General features: G+C 43.8%; 1 protein-coding gene across 1 annotated transcript; it reads right to left on the bottom strand.

The window, feature by feature from the left end:
- Nucleotides 1–238: 238 nt before the first annotated feature.
- Nucleotides 239–8,288, bottom strand: LOC140213417 (uncharacterized). Its single transcript, XM_072284634.1, has 4 exons — nt 8,081–8,288; nt 6,534–6,788; nt 3,398–3,673; nt 239–1,749 (listed from the first exon to the last, which is right to left on the bottom strand). The coding sequence occupies exons 1-4, from the start codon at nt 8,286–8,288 to the stop codon at nt 959–961; spliced, it is 1,530 nt and encodes a 509-aa protein (XP_072140735.1). The 3' UTR covers nt 239–958.
- Between the last annotated feature and the right edge of the window lie 4,413 nt (nt 8,289–12,701).

Below are 12,701 nucleotides of genomic sequence, written 5' to 3'. Positions count from 1 at the left end.
CCCATGGAATGTAGAAAAAAGATTAAATTAAACAAACAAAGCCAGCCAGTGTAGGCAGAGAAAAAAGTCAGTGGAAGACATCGGTGCTACGTACGCCATGGCTCCCATCAGAGTATGTTCATTCAGTCAAATAAATAGTGCATGCCAGAATGAGCAACTATAACTTCATTGTGGAATAAACAAAAGATGTGAATTTGTTCCAAGATAAACTTCGAAAACGCAGACCCACACTGACACTGTACTTATGGGATTCTAACCCACTCAATTTTCACGAGATTAAAGTAACAAAATAAAATTACATATGAATGCAACTCGCCAGATTTATAATAGAAAAATATAGCATGCCCTAAACGTTCAGGATCAGAATACGAGACATGTAGAAGTTACCTTCACCAAAGGGAATTTTTTTTTATATATGAGCTTTCGTAATGAAAGTGCTGCATTGTCATTGAAGTTTGGCCTTTATTGGCCACAGATACCAAGCACACAGGGGTGGTAATCTCAAGCAATCACTTTTAGAGAGAATACTGACTTTCAAGGGCTGTGGTGCTGTGCTGCTAAGCACGAGGTCGCAGCAGCCACATTTTGATAGGGTGGAATGCAAACACGCCCATGTGCCGCATATTCGGGGCACGTTGAATATACCCGAGTGGTAAAAATTAATCCAGAGTCCGTCACTACAGCGCACCTCATATTGAGATCATAGTTTTGGCACGTAACACCCCAGAAGTTAATTCAGATTATATGCAACTCTGCATCTGACTTGTCAAAGTATGCGGCAGCGAGCGTTCTTGCAGATACCGAGCTTTCCACAATGCCACAAACGCTGGTGGCCATACACACAGCTTTTGTTTTATATAAGTTCAGGTTATTTTTGAACGCAGTTTCTCAGAAAAAACGTGCTAGTTAGATTTCCGTAAATACAGTGACGCAGAGACTTTTGTTTTTGTACTTCAGTTCAATCCCGTTCTACAATGTTGGGCAATGCACATACATACTGCTTGCTTTCAGCCTCAAAGTCTATAAACAAAGCCGGCATTGCAACAGAAGCAGGCTTTAAAACAACACAAGTGTCAACAGGCGACAAAAAACACTCTTGGATGTGAGGAGGAAAACCATCAGCATTTTCACCAATTCCCAGTTTCTGACAAAGCAAGAGAACCACGCCAGAAATGCCGTCAATTACATGCAATATATGGGAAACTATAAAAAATTTCCCATCATGGCTTGCAACGACAGAACAGTCACTTTTCTTTGCTTTTCTATACTGCTGGCTGTGTATAATTGTGCCTTCAAAGCTCATTCTTGAATATTCCTCAATTACAGCACATGTTGTGTCCAAGAAATTTTGCACAGATTGCAGTTCCCGCTCGGACAACATAGCTGTAACTGGTGCTCCAAATAAGCATACATTATCAATTCGAGTCACTTTCTTAATAGGAACATTGCCAAGCAGTCTTTCGCAAAACCTCACCACATCATGCGGAAGAGAAAGCAAATGCAGCGCAAGCTCCAGCTCTCCTTCCAGAGTGACTCTCTCCAGTATTTGTGTCGGAGCTCCTTTTGCTGCCTTTACCATCTTTGTGAGCTTCCCATTCCCTGCTTCGAAGGGAAACGCTGAGTTTGCCCAAAGGGGACCCAGATGCTCCACGCTTGACGTCAGATGGCGAAGCTGGTGGACGTTAAAAGTCATGAAGCGAGTCCCATAGAGGTTTGCAGCTCTGCACATAAATGATTCAAGCAGGTGACCTAGAAAAAATAATTGTTTCATGTAAGAGTATTGTTGAAAGAAAGCTTTGAGTAAGCTTGTCAATGCACGTGTAAATTATCACATCTCCAATACTTTCATCCACTTAACGTGCGTCTCTAACAAGGTTTAAATTAGAGCATCCCCATGTATCAAGAGTAAAACTTTACATAATGGGGGACACAGAACAAATACACTCTGACATAGCTTGAGCATCTATTATAGTGTCTGGGGATGTATCTACAATAGTCACATGATAACTGCAGTCCAATACTCCACTTGAGAAAACATCCACCCCTGTTGGCCGCTTCACTATCGTCCTTTCTCTGTCCCTTTTCATGAAATGTATTTCACGCCACAATCAAGCATACCTATGAAATGTGCACAGATTGAGTGTTTTATCTTCCTGCATCGCATTTTGTTTTAGCATTCACAGCAAGACAAAAAAACAGAAAAGAAAACAATGTTGCCATGGTTGTCAATGAGAGTGAAATTTTAATGACTCAGACAGTCTAATTAAAGGCTTCATAAATTTCAGAAGCTATGGCTACCAGAAGAAACCAGCAGTGCACAAAATTAGGATAGTTGGTGTAGCACAGCTTCAGAAGTGCAGCAGTGGAACAAAAAAAATGCAGTTCAGAGCACATAAAATGCAACCTATTGTAGTGCAGGACCAGATATAAGTCTTTTCTGACTCTTGTTTACCCTCCTATAGAAGTTAGAGTGTGTGCACAATGCTCCCACATCTGTGCGACCTCAAATACCAGACAAAACACAGCTGCCAGAAAATCGTGCAAACGAGGCTGCGGGAGCACTTTTTCACTGGGTGCACTGCTGGGTACAGGGACATTGAGGGGAATATGCAGAGTGAATGGACGATCAGAAATGCACCTGCCACAGTGGTATATAGCGTGCTGTATAAGTCATGAAAAAAAAGTAGTGTCAGGAGAAAAGCTTTGCACTAGAGGATGCATCCTTTAGGGCCTTTCACTCTGCTATTTGAGTGAATCAGAAGGCTATATTGCAGAGCAAGGTTGAATTCATTGACAAATCCAAGCCTTTGCCATAATCAGTGTCGCTTTGGGCTTGCTGATTACTTCAGCCTGCAAGTATAGTGGTTAGCCAAGATGGAAAATGACCACCTAGCAAGCTTCCACAGAATTGATTGGCTAAGGCACGTACTATGTGATGCTTTGATGATGCGCAAAAGGTTGTGTAGGGGACAGAGTAGTCTCTGCGCCTCTGCTCTAACCAAAGGTGTGCACATAGTTGCTCTTTGGCTTTTCAGTTTGTGTACAGTAAGTATGCAATGTGTATACTAACATAACATTCGCATCATAAGATTACCCTAAACAATGCTCTCGAAAATTTCGATTTTCGTTTACCTATTTCTAATAATGACACCCCTAACTTTGGTCTGAAGCAGACTTGTGACCAAATGGCCATGCAGTATTTTTTTGCCGAGATTAAAAGCTTTTACTCTTGCACACACGTTTAGAGCAAATGCACTTAACAGCTGTCGCTGGGGGCTGCAGGTTTGATGAAGGACCAGCTAACGACTATGACAAGGGAACACTGGCAGCAGGAGAATGGTAATAACAGGCTGAGTGGTAAATACTCTTAAAAATAGAAGCAAGATAGTCTAAATGCAAGTAAACAATTTACCTGCACATTGAAGATCAGTTGGTGAAATTTCACTCTTGAGCAGAGTGAAAATGGCTTCGGCCAGCATTGACATGTGCCTCCAGAACCGCGGCGGCAGCACTCCAAGTACTGTTGGCAGAGAGTAGTAGAGCAGCCACTTCTTCCACTCGCTCGCCTTCCAGAAGCACCTGTCTGCCAAGGACCGTGGCAGCCGTGTGAAGCAGTGGGGTGGGCAAATACTCAGGAGACGTTTATCCAGCTTGGCTATAGTTGAAGGAGCACCTGCACAAAAATAAGCCGTAGTTACTACCACAAATTCCATCTATGCCATGAAGAGGATGTTTGCCTCACCTGTTACAATACTTGCAATGGTTGGGAATAGTGCAATCATATGCCCAGTTTCTCAAGTACCAAGACTAGATGTTAACCATGTCTTAGTAATAGCCTCGTTTTCACGCAATGCCATGTGGACACAAACACATAAAAAAACTACAGACTCCGCATAGTATGGTAGCTGTGGCAAGGCCACAAATATTTATAGCAATCCAAGCATTAGGCATTACTAAAACGACATTTATTAGTGCTTGGTGCATTATAGCCAATGTTGGCTGCTGTGATATGAAACCTATACTATCATCAATTTTCTTAATGCACAGAGAAGCACATTGCCTTTACAGTTATATGACATCCAGAGGGTTGCAGTGATGCCTAACACCGGCAAAAGATGCAGAGAGCGAGTGGGACTATGCTAATCCAGGGACGACCAAATTAGGAAGGCACACTCAGCTTAGACAAAGACACTGCCTCACCAGAACAGGAATTGGCCTCTCTGGTACAGTATTTGGCCACCCCCTCCCTTACGATTCCTACAAATAACCCATGGGCCTCAGTCCCCAGCAGCTACGGAGCACCTGACCAATGCGGTGGTCAACGCAGCAGAGGTTGCTAAGCATCTCTGGGTCTGGACAGGCCGCCAATGGAAAATGACCCTGTCAACCTTTCACAGCCGGACTCTGTCTAGTGAGGCTAGCTTAGTAGGACTCTTTGAGGAACTGTCACATATTGTTTGGGATATCATCGGCCTTAGTGAGACTAGAACTGGTGACGCTTATACGTTGCTGAATAACGGCCATGTCCTCTGCTTAGAGGTCTCCCAGATAAGAAGCAATACGGGGTAGGATTCCTAATCCATAAGGTCATGGCGGGCAACATTGATGAATTCTACAGCATTAATGAGAGGGTTGCAGTACAAGCCTATGCTCCAACATCCAGTCACAATGATGATGAAGTAGATCGGTTTTATGAAGATGAATTAGCGATGAGAAAAGTGCAAACTCGGTATACTGCAATAATGGGCAACTTCAATGCAAAAATGGGGAAAAAGGAGGCTGGGGAACAGGCAATTGGAAACTATGGCATCGGTTCTAGGAACGCTAGAGGACAGATGCTGGCAGAATTCACAGAAAGGAATAAGCTTCGAATGATGAACACCTTTTTCAGGAAGCGTAGCAATAAAAAGCGAACCTGGAAAAGCCGTAATAGTGAAACAAGAAGTGAGATTGATTTCATACTGTCTGCCGATCCCAGCATAGTGCAGTATGTAGAAGTGATAGGTAGAATAAAGTGCTGTGGCCATAGGTTAGAAAGGGCTAGGATTCACCTCAATTTGAAGAGAGAAAGAGCAAAATTGGTCAAGAAGAAACAGGTCAACCTAGAGGCAGTAAGGGTAAAAGCAGACAAATTCAGGCTGGTACTTTCAAACAAATATGCAGCCTTAGAACAGAGAGACGCTGACATAGAGGTAATGAATGAAACCGTAATTGGGCTGGATTCAGAGGCAGCAATTCAAGTGGGAGGCAAGGCACCAAGGAAACCAGTAGGCAAGCTCTCCCAAGTAACAAAGGACCTAATAAAGAAACGAGAAAGAATGAAAGTGTCGAATTCAAGAGATAAGGTAGAATTCGCGGAACTGTAAAAACTGATCAAGGCGAAAATAAGTGATAGTCTTAACTATAACATGAGAAAGACTGAAGAAGCCGTAAAAAACGGACACAGCCTGAAATCAGTGAGAAGGAAACTTGGCATAGGAGAAACCAAGATGTATGCACTAAAAGATGAGCAGGGTAATACCATGAGCAATCTTGAAGGTATAGTAAAGGCAGTGGAAGAATTCTGTACTGACCCGTACAGTGCCCAGAGGACTCGGGAGAACTCCATTCAAAACAGTAAAGAACAGAATACAGAAACTCCTATAACTCGCGATGAGCTGAGAAGGGCCTTACAAGACGTGAAACAAGCAAGAGAGCGCAGCAGGAGAAGATGGAATAACAGTCGATTTAATCAAAGATGGAGGAGACATAACGCTTGGAAAACTGGCGGCTCTTTATACGAGGTGACTATCGACTGCAAGGGTCCCAGAAAACTGGAAGAATGCAAGCATTCTACTAATCGACAAAAACGGAGACGTTAATGATGATGAACATGCAGACGCTGGTAATACTGCAATGACGTGTTCAAGTTTCTTTAAGCCACATGCTTACCATAGGTCTAAGAACATGCAAGTCACAGAATATCACGTGAAATTAAAAAAGTACTAACAAAAATATTGGATTGTGTCTTTTCTGTTGAAATAACTAGCCGACAACTCAGCAATCAGCTGTTTTATAACTAGTTCAACCCAGCTCGGCTAAATCTGTCAATTTCGGTTACGTGTACTTCTTACACAAAGGCATTCCTACTGTAGTCTGTAAACATTTCCTTTTCAGTGCTATTTCCAGGCAGGTATCCACAGTGGACCAATTGCAAGTTTTAGTGGGATATTTTTTACAATGCTCGGCACTTCCCAGTATACAGGAATGGTTGATTGCCCCCTTCTTTTTTTCTTTTTCTGCAATTTAGAGCATGGCAAGCGCATTGCATTACATAAGTATTCTGACTTGTGCGCAGGATATGTAATATTTCAAAAAAAAAGGAATGTTTGTATGTGTGTAACATCAGTACCAGCTAAATCATGGATGTTATCAGGCATACTCTTGTCACATGCACTGCAAGAGCGAATTGTTATTTCCCTTCAAAATTGACTTACCTGAACAAAATATAGAATTCAATTACTCCACTTTAACAAGTGAGCACAGGTACATACCGATGTAGAACGGCTCCTGGGAGTTTGCACTGTCCAGCCAAAACTCGGTAAGCTGCCTTGTCACTCCAAGCAGCACACAGTGCATGTAGTCAACTGCCTGGCTCAACACTGGATTGAACAAATTAAGGTTTATCCGGGGCGATGGACCCTTGATGCCATTCACTGGCGTATTCAGCTCAAGGGCAAGCTTCATGTCTCTCAGGACCCCTTCTTCTGTTCTCAGTGCAAAGTCCGTTTGGATGTAACGAGGAGTACCTGCAATGAAGGAAATGCCCATAAATTTTTTTACATACACCTAAAAATACAAATATTTATGGGAAATCCCACAATGTTTATTACAAGTGTGCTCACAGTGACATATTGGTGCTTTGTAGGGTACAACGTAGTAGGTTGCCTGACATTTACATTAATGCGATGCAGCACCTTATGCATCTCATGGCCCTTCACAAGTTAAACAGTAACAGCTAGTGACATGAAAGCTATGTTGTCAACTGCAAGCAATTCAGTACTTTCAACAAATATGTGCACAGAAATGTGAAGCATATGTTCTTTTTATTCAAGCAAGAATCTGCATAAATATAGAATGCTTGCAGGAAAGTGCCAGCCAATTTGTTCATCGTGTACTTGTCTCCATCGTGCCTTTCCGTCCTTTGTATGCTGTCGCGCCGGGCACATCATGGATTAACAACTAGCCCAGCCTCACACCTTGCTTCAGTAGATTTCTAGTTCATCACGTTGCACTGCACCAAGAACAGCCTGAACAAAAAGATTTTAGCATGCTCTAAGTCACCAAAAGGCCTCGGTGCAAACATGCCACTGACCTATATACAGCCCACTTGACATGACTTTGGTGAATCAGCGCACTTGGGAAAAAACACAAGTTCACATGAAAATGAATTATGAAGACATACACATGCACTGATGTATGTCCAAATGTCCAGGAGCAGTCCTTTTTTTCCAAGTGCACTGCTTCACCAAAATCATGGGTACCCAACTAGCCCATCAGTACCTATAAAGTAAGCCCGAATAGATCGGTTTAATCAATACACTAAATGCTACTGCCTCTGTACTGTAATACCTTTTGTTACAAGCTATTGCCCACAGTGCAAATCGACAATGCAGCACTGTGTCCCCCCACTATAAAGTTGTTGCATAGCAGTTGCACTTCAAATAGGTGAACGCCGGAGCAGAGAGAACTTACACACCACTCCTCTATGGATGCTGTAAAACACAACATAATGCAGAGCATGCACCGCACTGTCAAAACATGGACAGAACTTACGCATTCCATAAACTAGCTTAAGAAGAAAACCCAATGCAAGGAAGTCGCAAGTATGCTTAGAAGGTATCATCACACAAAGTAAAACATTATAGAAGCCAACGTGAAAACAACTTTGATCTGCAATGTTTGAGTCTAAGACTAGTTATCGTGCCAAGACATTTTCCAACACATCCTTATGACAAAATGGCGTATGGTCACTCAACTAGCGGGCACATCGGAATCAGAGAGAGCTAATAATTCATGAGCAATGTGAAAAACTCCATACCTTCGATTTGTTCTGCACAGGTCAGGCACCAGCAGCAGCCGAACCTTCCATTGAACTGTGTCTGGTTTGTCACTGCTGCACGGGCTGGTGCATCAACTGAACAGCAGATGGAATGAACTTTAGATCTAACCGTTTCTGTTCCATGCTGCCACACAACAGTTCCAACAGCCTGCAATGCCTCCACAAATTTTTCCATAAACACCATCATGTCTGGATGTTTGTGGCCAAACCACAATCCAGCCAGAACAGGGCTTTGGCGGCGCACACCTGGCGGAAGTTCATTTATAGTGAACTGGATGGGCCACACAGACGCTTTCGACGATTTATAAACAGGGCTTCCGTCAGTGCTGAATGTGAGCGTCAAGTCCTTGTGGGATATCTTGCCACTCTGTCTAAGACTCTTGTAAAAGGCACCACTGGTGATGTCACTCACTGAATCGCATTGCAATCCTTGCTCTATTTTTTCCATTTGGGCGAACAGAAAGTCCTTAAACTTTGCTATTGACTGACCAATTTGCTGCTTGATGTTCAAGATGCTGAAAAAGCAACCTGCGTTATTCAATAGCGAGACTTTCATATCTGCTTGGCATGCTTGACAGCGCATTGTCTCTGAACTTAGCTGCTCTAGTTGACTTCCGCAAATGTTGCAGTAGTAATGGCGATTCACGGCCGTATGCATCGTTGGATTCCACAACTTCCTGAGTAGATACTTGCTTCGAGGCAGCATGTCACCTTGAAATCCAAACAATGCTTCGATGAGACGCAACAACCCGTCCACGGTGTCCCAAGGCAGCCCATGCGCAACAACAAAAGCTAGAATCATTACGACTACAGCAGCTTTTGTTGTTGTGGATCCAGGAAGGGTGCCCGTGCCATACTCGCGCAGAGCCGTTGCGAGCGCTTGGGCAACGTCTATCGGCGGTACTGGGTCGGATTGCCCGCTTTCGTTGCCTTCGTCTGGGGCCGGGCATGCATTGTCAGTCTGACGGCCAGCTGACGATGCGCCGATTTCATCGTCTGAAAGTAGCGGACAGTCGTCAAACGAGCAGGACAGATCAGGCTCGGCAATGTTCGAAGCATGCCCTTGCGCAACCGGCTGTGACATGTGACGCAACCTATAGCGGCGTGTCGATGAGGGAACGTGAAAAGGTTGGCCATCGTGGAGGTACATTTTCCTCTTCCGAGCGGGAGGCTCCATTGATAGGCGCGAAGAGACCACGGTACGGAGTAAGAAAAAGCTAAGCAAAGGAAAGCGTACACAACCGCAGAACAGCAGAACAAAGCAACTGTCAGGATACGCGTGCACTCACCGCCAAGATTCACTGTTCGGAATGTAGTCACGTGGCCCCGATTGGTACGTTCGATTCGCCGTCAGTAGGGTGCCTCGATGCCAGCGCCGTCACCACTTGAACCAGTTCGCGAGGTGCTGCACCCTGCCATTCGTTTCAGCGGTGCAGCAATGACGCCCGCAGAACCACGACGTTCGTTTGAAAAAGTGCAGGAAAGGTGCAGGGCTGGTTCGTGATTTTGCTGCACCCGCTCTCCACGGTCGGTGCCGACTTGGTGCAGGTGCGAAGCAGCGGCGCAGCAGACGAGCACGATCGAGCACCGTTAAAACCCCGCTTACGCGCGTCTGATGTGTCTGCGCAACTGTGGTGTGCATTTACGCCCCAGAAACCGATCATACCTCCAGTTCAGGACCTCTCAAACTTACGCACACCGTGTACATTCGTCGGACATAGCACAACGCCTACACCGCGTCTGCACCTTTGCATTCGTTTCGAGTGTTTCGCTGAGCCTGCACACACACACACACACACACACACACACACACACACACACACACATATATATATATATATATATGTATATATATATATATATATGTATATATGTTCCAAAACGTTGATACATTCCTGACACAAATACCTGCATTATATAGACCAAAAAATATTCTTAAGGACATTTGTCAATATTTTGTCACGATAAATAGTGCAAGATTTTGTAGTGCATGAAAGTTATTCTGAATTTGGCAGTCGCGTTTTCCGACTGACATCACGAACTAACTTTACTAGGAGTTTTGTAAATGTGCTTGGTTATTTGTGAAGCTGTACGCATTGAAGATTTGGGACTGCTAGCTTTTATGTTTGGCGTATCTTTTACCGCTGAGAGTTTGGATACGTTGTGCGCGCTTAGTTCTTCACGCACGACGTCGATACGATTATTATATACTTTCCTACGTTGGGTGTATCTTCCCCACACACACATTTCACCGAGACATATCCCAGCTTATGAGCAGAGGAAAAGTCACAGTACAGTCGGCTATGTGCGATACACATGTTCTATCTGATGTGGCCGGGCGGACCCTTTCAGCCTCAACTATAGCTTCATACAACAATAGCCTGCATCTAAACATACACAGCTATCGCCACAGCGGCAGGTACTGTGTGATTTAATTGCGTCTCGCGCGAATTACACGGTCAATAGTTCAATGCGACGATACAATAGATAACGTTGATTCACTGCATTACATTATTTACAGGGCTTTGGCTGTTCAATCGACTCAAGTGCCCTTCACTTTTTTATAAAAAGTGCGCATGCCGAGGACGGCATATATACCTGTGAAAAATGTATACCCTTAGGGTCACGTGAAATCAATATTTCCGATGGGCTGATGCGTATTAAGGTAAGTCGTGAGCAAGTAGCCCAGACGCAGAGAACGTTTAATATGAATATTAATGCGAACAGCATTCTTGGCCCCGTCAGAACAGTAGTATTTCAGGCTATCTAGCTATCGACCCACCAAGAATATCCACCGATGCCGAAGATAGTGCAGCCTGAAAATGGTGGGCCGTTCCAGTGAGCATGTGCAATGATTCTGTGCGCGCTCTTCAATGAACCTGTTCGATGCCAACTTTTGTGACTGTTTACATGTCTGTGGGCTTGCGCGTACTTCACGGCGGCGACGCCAGAAGGCACAACGTGTCCATGAGGAAGCGAGAGAGCTACAGGAGCCCGGCTGCAGGTACCCGCGTCACAGATGCGTTTCGGCTAATCGAATACTTTGATAGTCATATCGTACACGAGTTCTGCCCGATTTCTTGGTAGCTTGGCATGCAGGCTGAAATGAAGGTGCCTGTTCGACTAATGCAATTCATTGAGACGATTGCGTCGCACGGCGCGCGAGCTGTGCTAAACGATAAATCTTTTTGCTAATAGCGTCGTCTAAGCACTTTTGCTCTCGAGTGTAGAATTATCATGATGTGTTGAAAGCATGCGTGCGCATACCGAAGGCAAGATGCTTAATTGAAGTTCAAAGTATTTCTTCCCTCCTTTCCCTTCCCCTCTCTCTAATTTTTTGTATATGATGTACCACGTGAGCTTGGAGTTGCGCTAAAAAGAGAGGGACAGCTGCAGGTAGAAAGATATAATGGACCTAATAGTTAATAAACCTTGAGTGCCCCTTTGGGACACTTGTTACGTCTTACCATCAGCCACATTTAAATGGTATCAGTACTCATAAAAATAGTAACGACCTTTTTTTTCCTTTTTGACCAATATATACTGGCCGTATTGTTTAACTGCTAGCAGCTCAGGCCTGAGCTATTACTCCGGCTCTACGTTCAATCACTTCTGTGACAAAAATACCCTGACGATGTACCAGGCACACGCAACTAAATGCAGGCCACATGCACCACAGGAGGAAAGAAACGTATCGAAAATTTGATTCATAACGTACACTGCGGTTATTCAGGTTATCACACCTAAGCACGTGAGACACGAACAGATCTTTATGTTCCGCGAATCGGTTCGCGTGAGGGTGGAGATTCAATAATAATGACAGGTGGTGTCGAAATCCACGGCCCAGCGATGTCCTCATCAACGTATTAAACGTTGATCTTGAAGGCCATGCTGTTGCTTGCAGCAGAAGGCGGAAGTGGTTGCGGGAGTCAGAAACACGTCATAGACGTCAAATTCGGCGCTGAGGATCCTCAAAAAGGTATTATCAAGATAAGATAACGCGATATTTAAATGGTTCCTTAAGCATATTGCAAATAGGTAGTATTGAATCCATGGCGCATCGACAATTTCAATTGGTATTAGATCTCAAAGGCTATGCTTTTGCGGCCTGCACACGACGGAACTGAGAATACGGCATGGCCGACATGTGTTAAAGATTGTGCATAAACGTTTTTAAATTTTTCTTTTCTCCGCTGCCATGTGGCAACACAGAGCACACACATTCAGTACCTCCATAAATTCGTATACGGTGTCAGCAGTCTATGCATATTTACTACAAGCCATACAAGACTATAAAAGCGTGTGTACGTCTTTGTGCAAAGCCCTGCTACCCTAGCTCCTGCTATCGTCGCTGCTTCCCTCGCCATATTTCTGCATACGCCACGTTTTTTTTTTCATTCTTATATTCCTATTCCTATATATTCATATTTCCTTTTTCTATATCTCTTTTATATCTTTTTTATATCTCTTTTATATTATCTTTTATATCTTTATTACTGTATCTATATACAGCTTAATTTCAGTGTAGTGCCGTGATTCTTTATTCTTTTAAGTTTTCTCTGTAAGTGCTTATATTAATTTATTTGTATGTGTGTATTCA

The sequence above is a fragment of the Dermacentor andersoni genome, chromosome 10 (assembly GCF_023375885.2).
Source record: "Dermacentor andersoni chromosome 10, qqDerAnde1_hic_scaffold, whole genome shotgun sequence".
Taxonomy (NCBI): domain Eukaryota; kingdom Metazoa; phylum Arthropoda; class Arachnida; order Ixodida; family Ixodidae; genus Dermacentor; species Dermacentor andersoni.
Note: the sequence above shows the minus strand (reverse complement) of the source record. Positions and strands in the feature narration are given on the sequence as shown.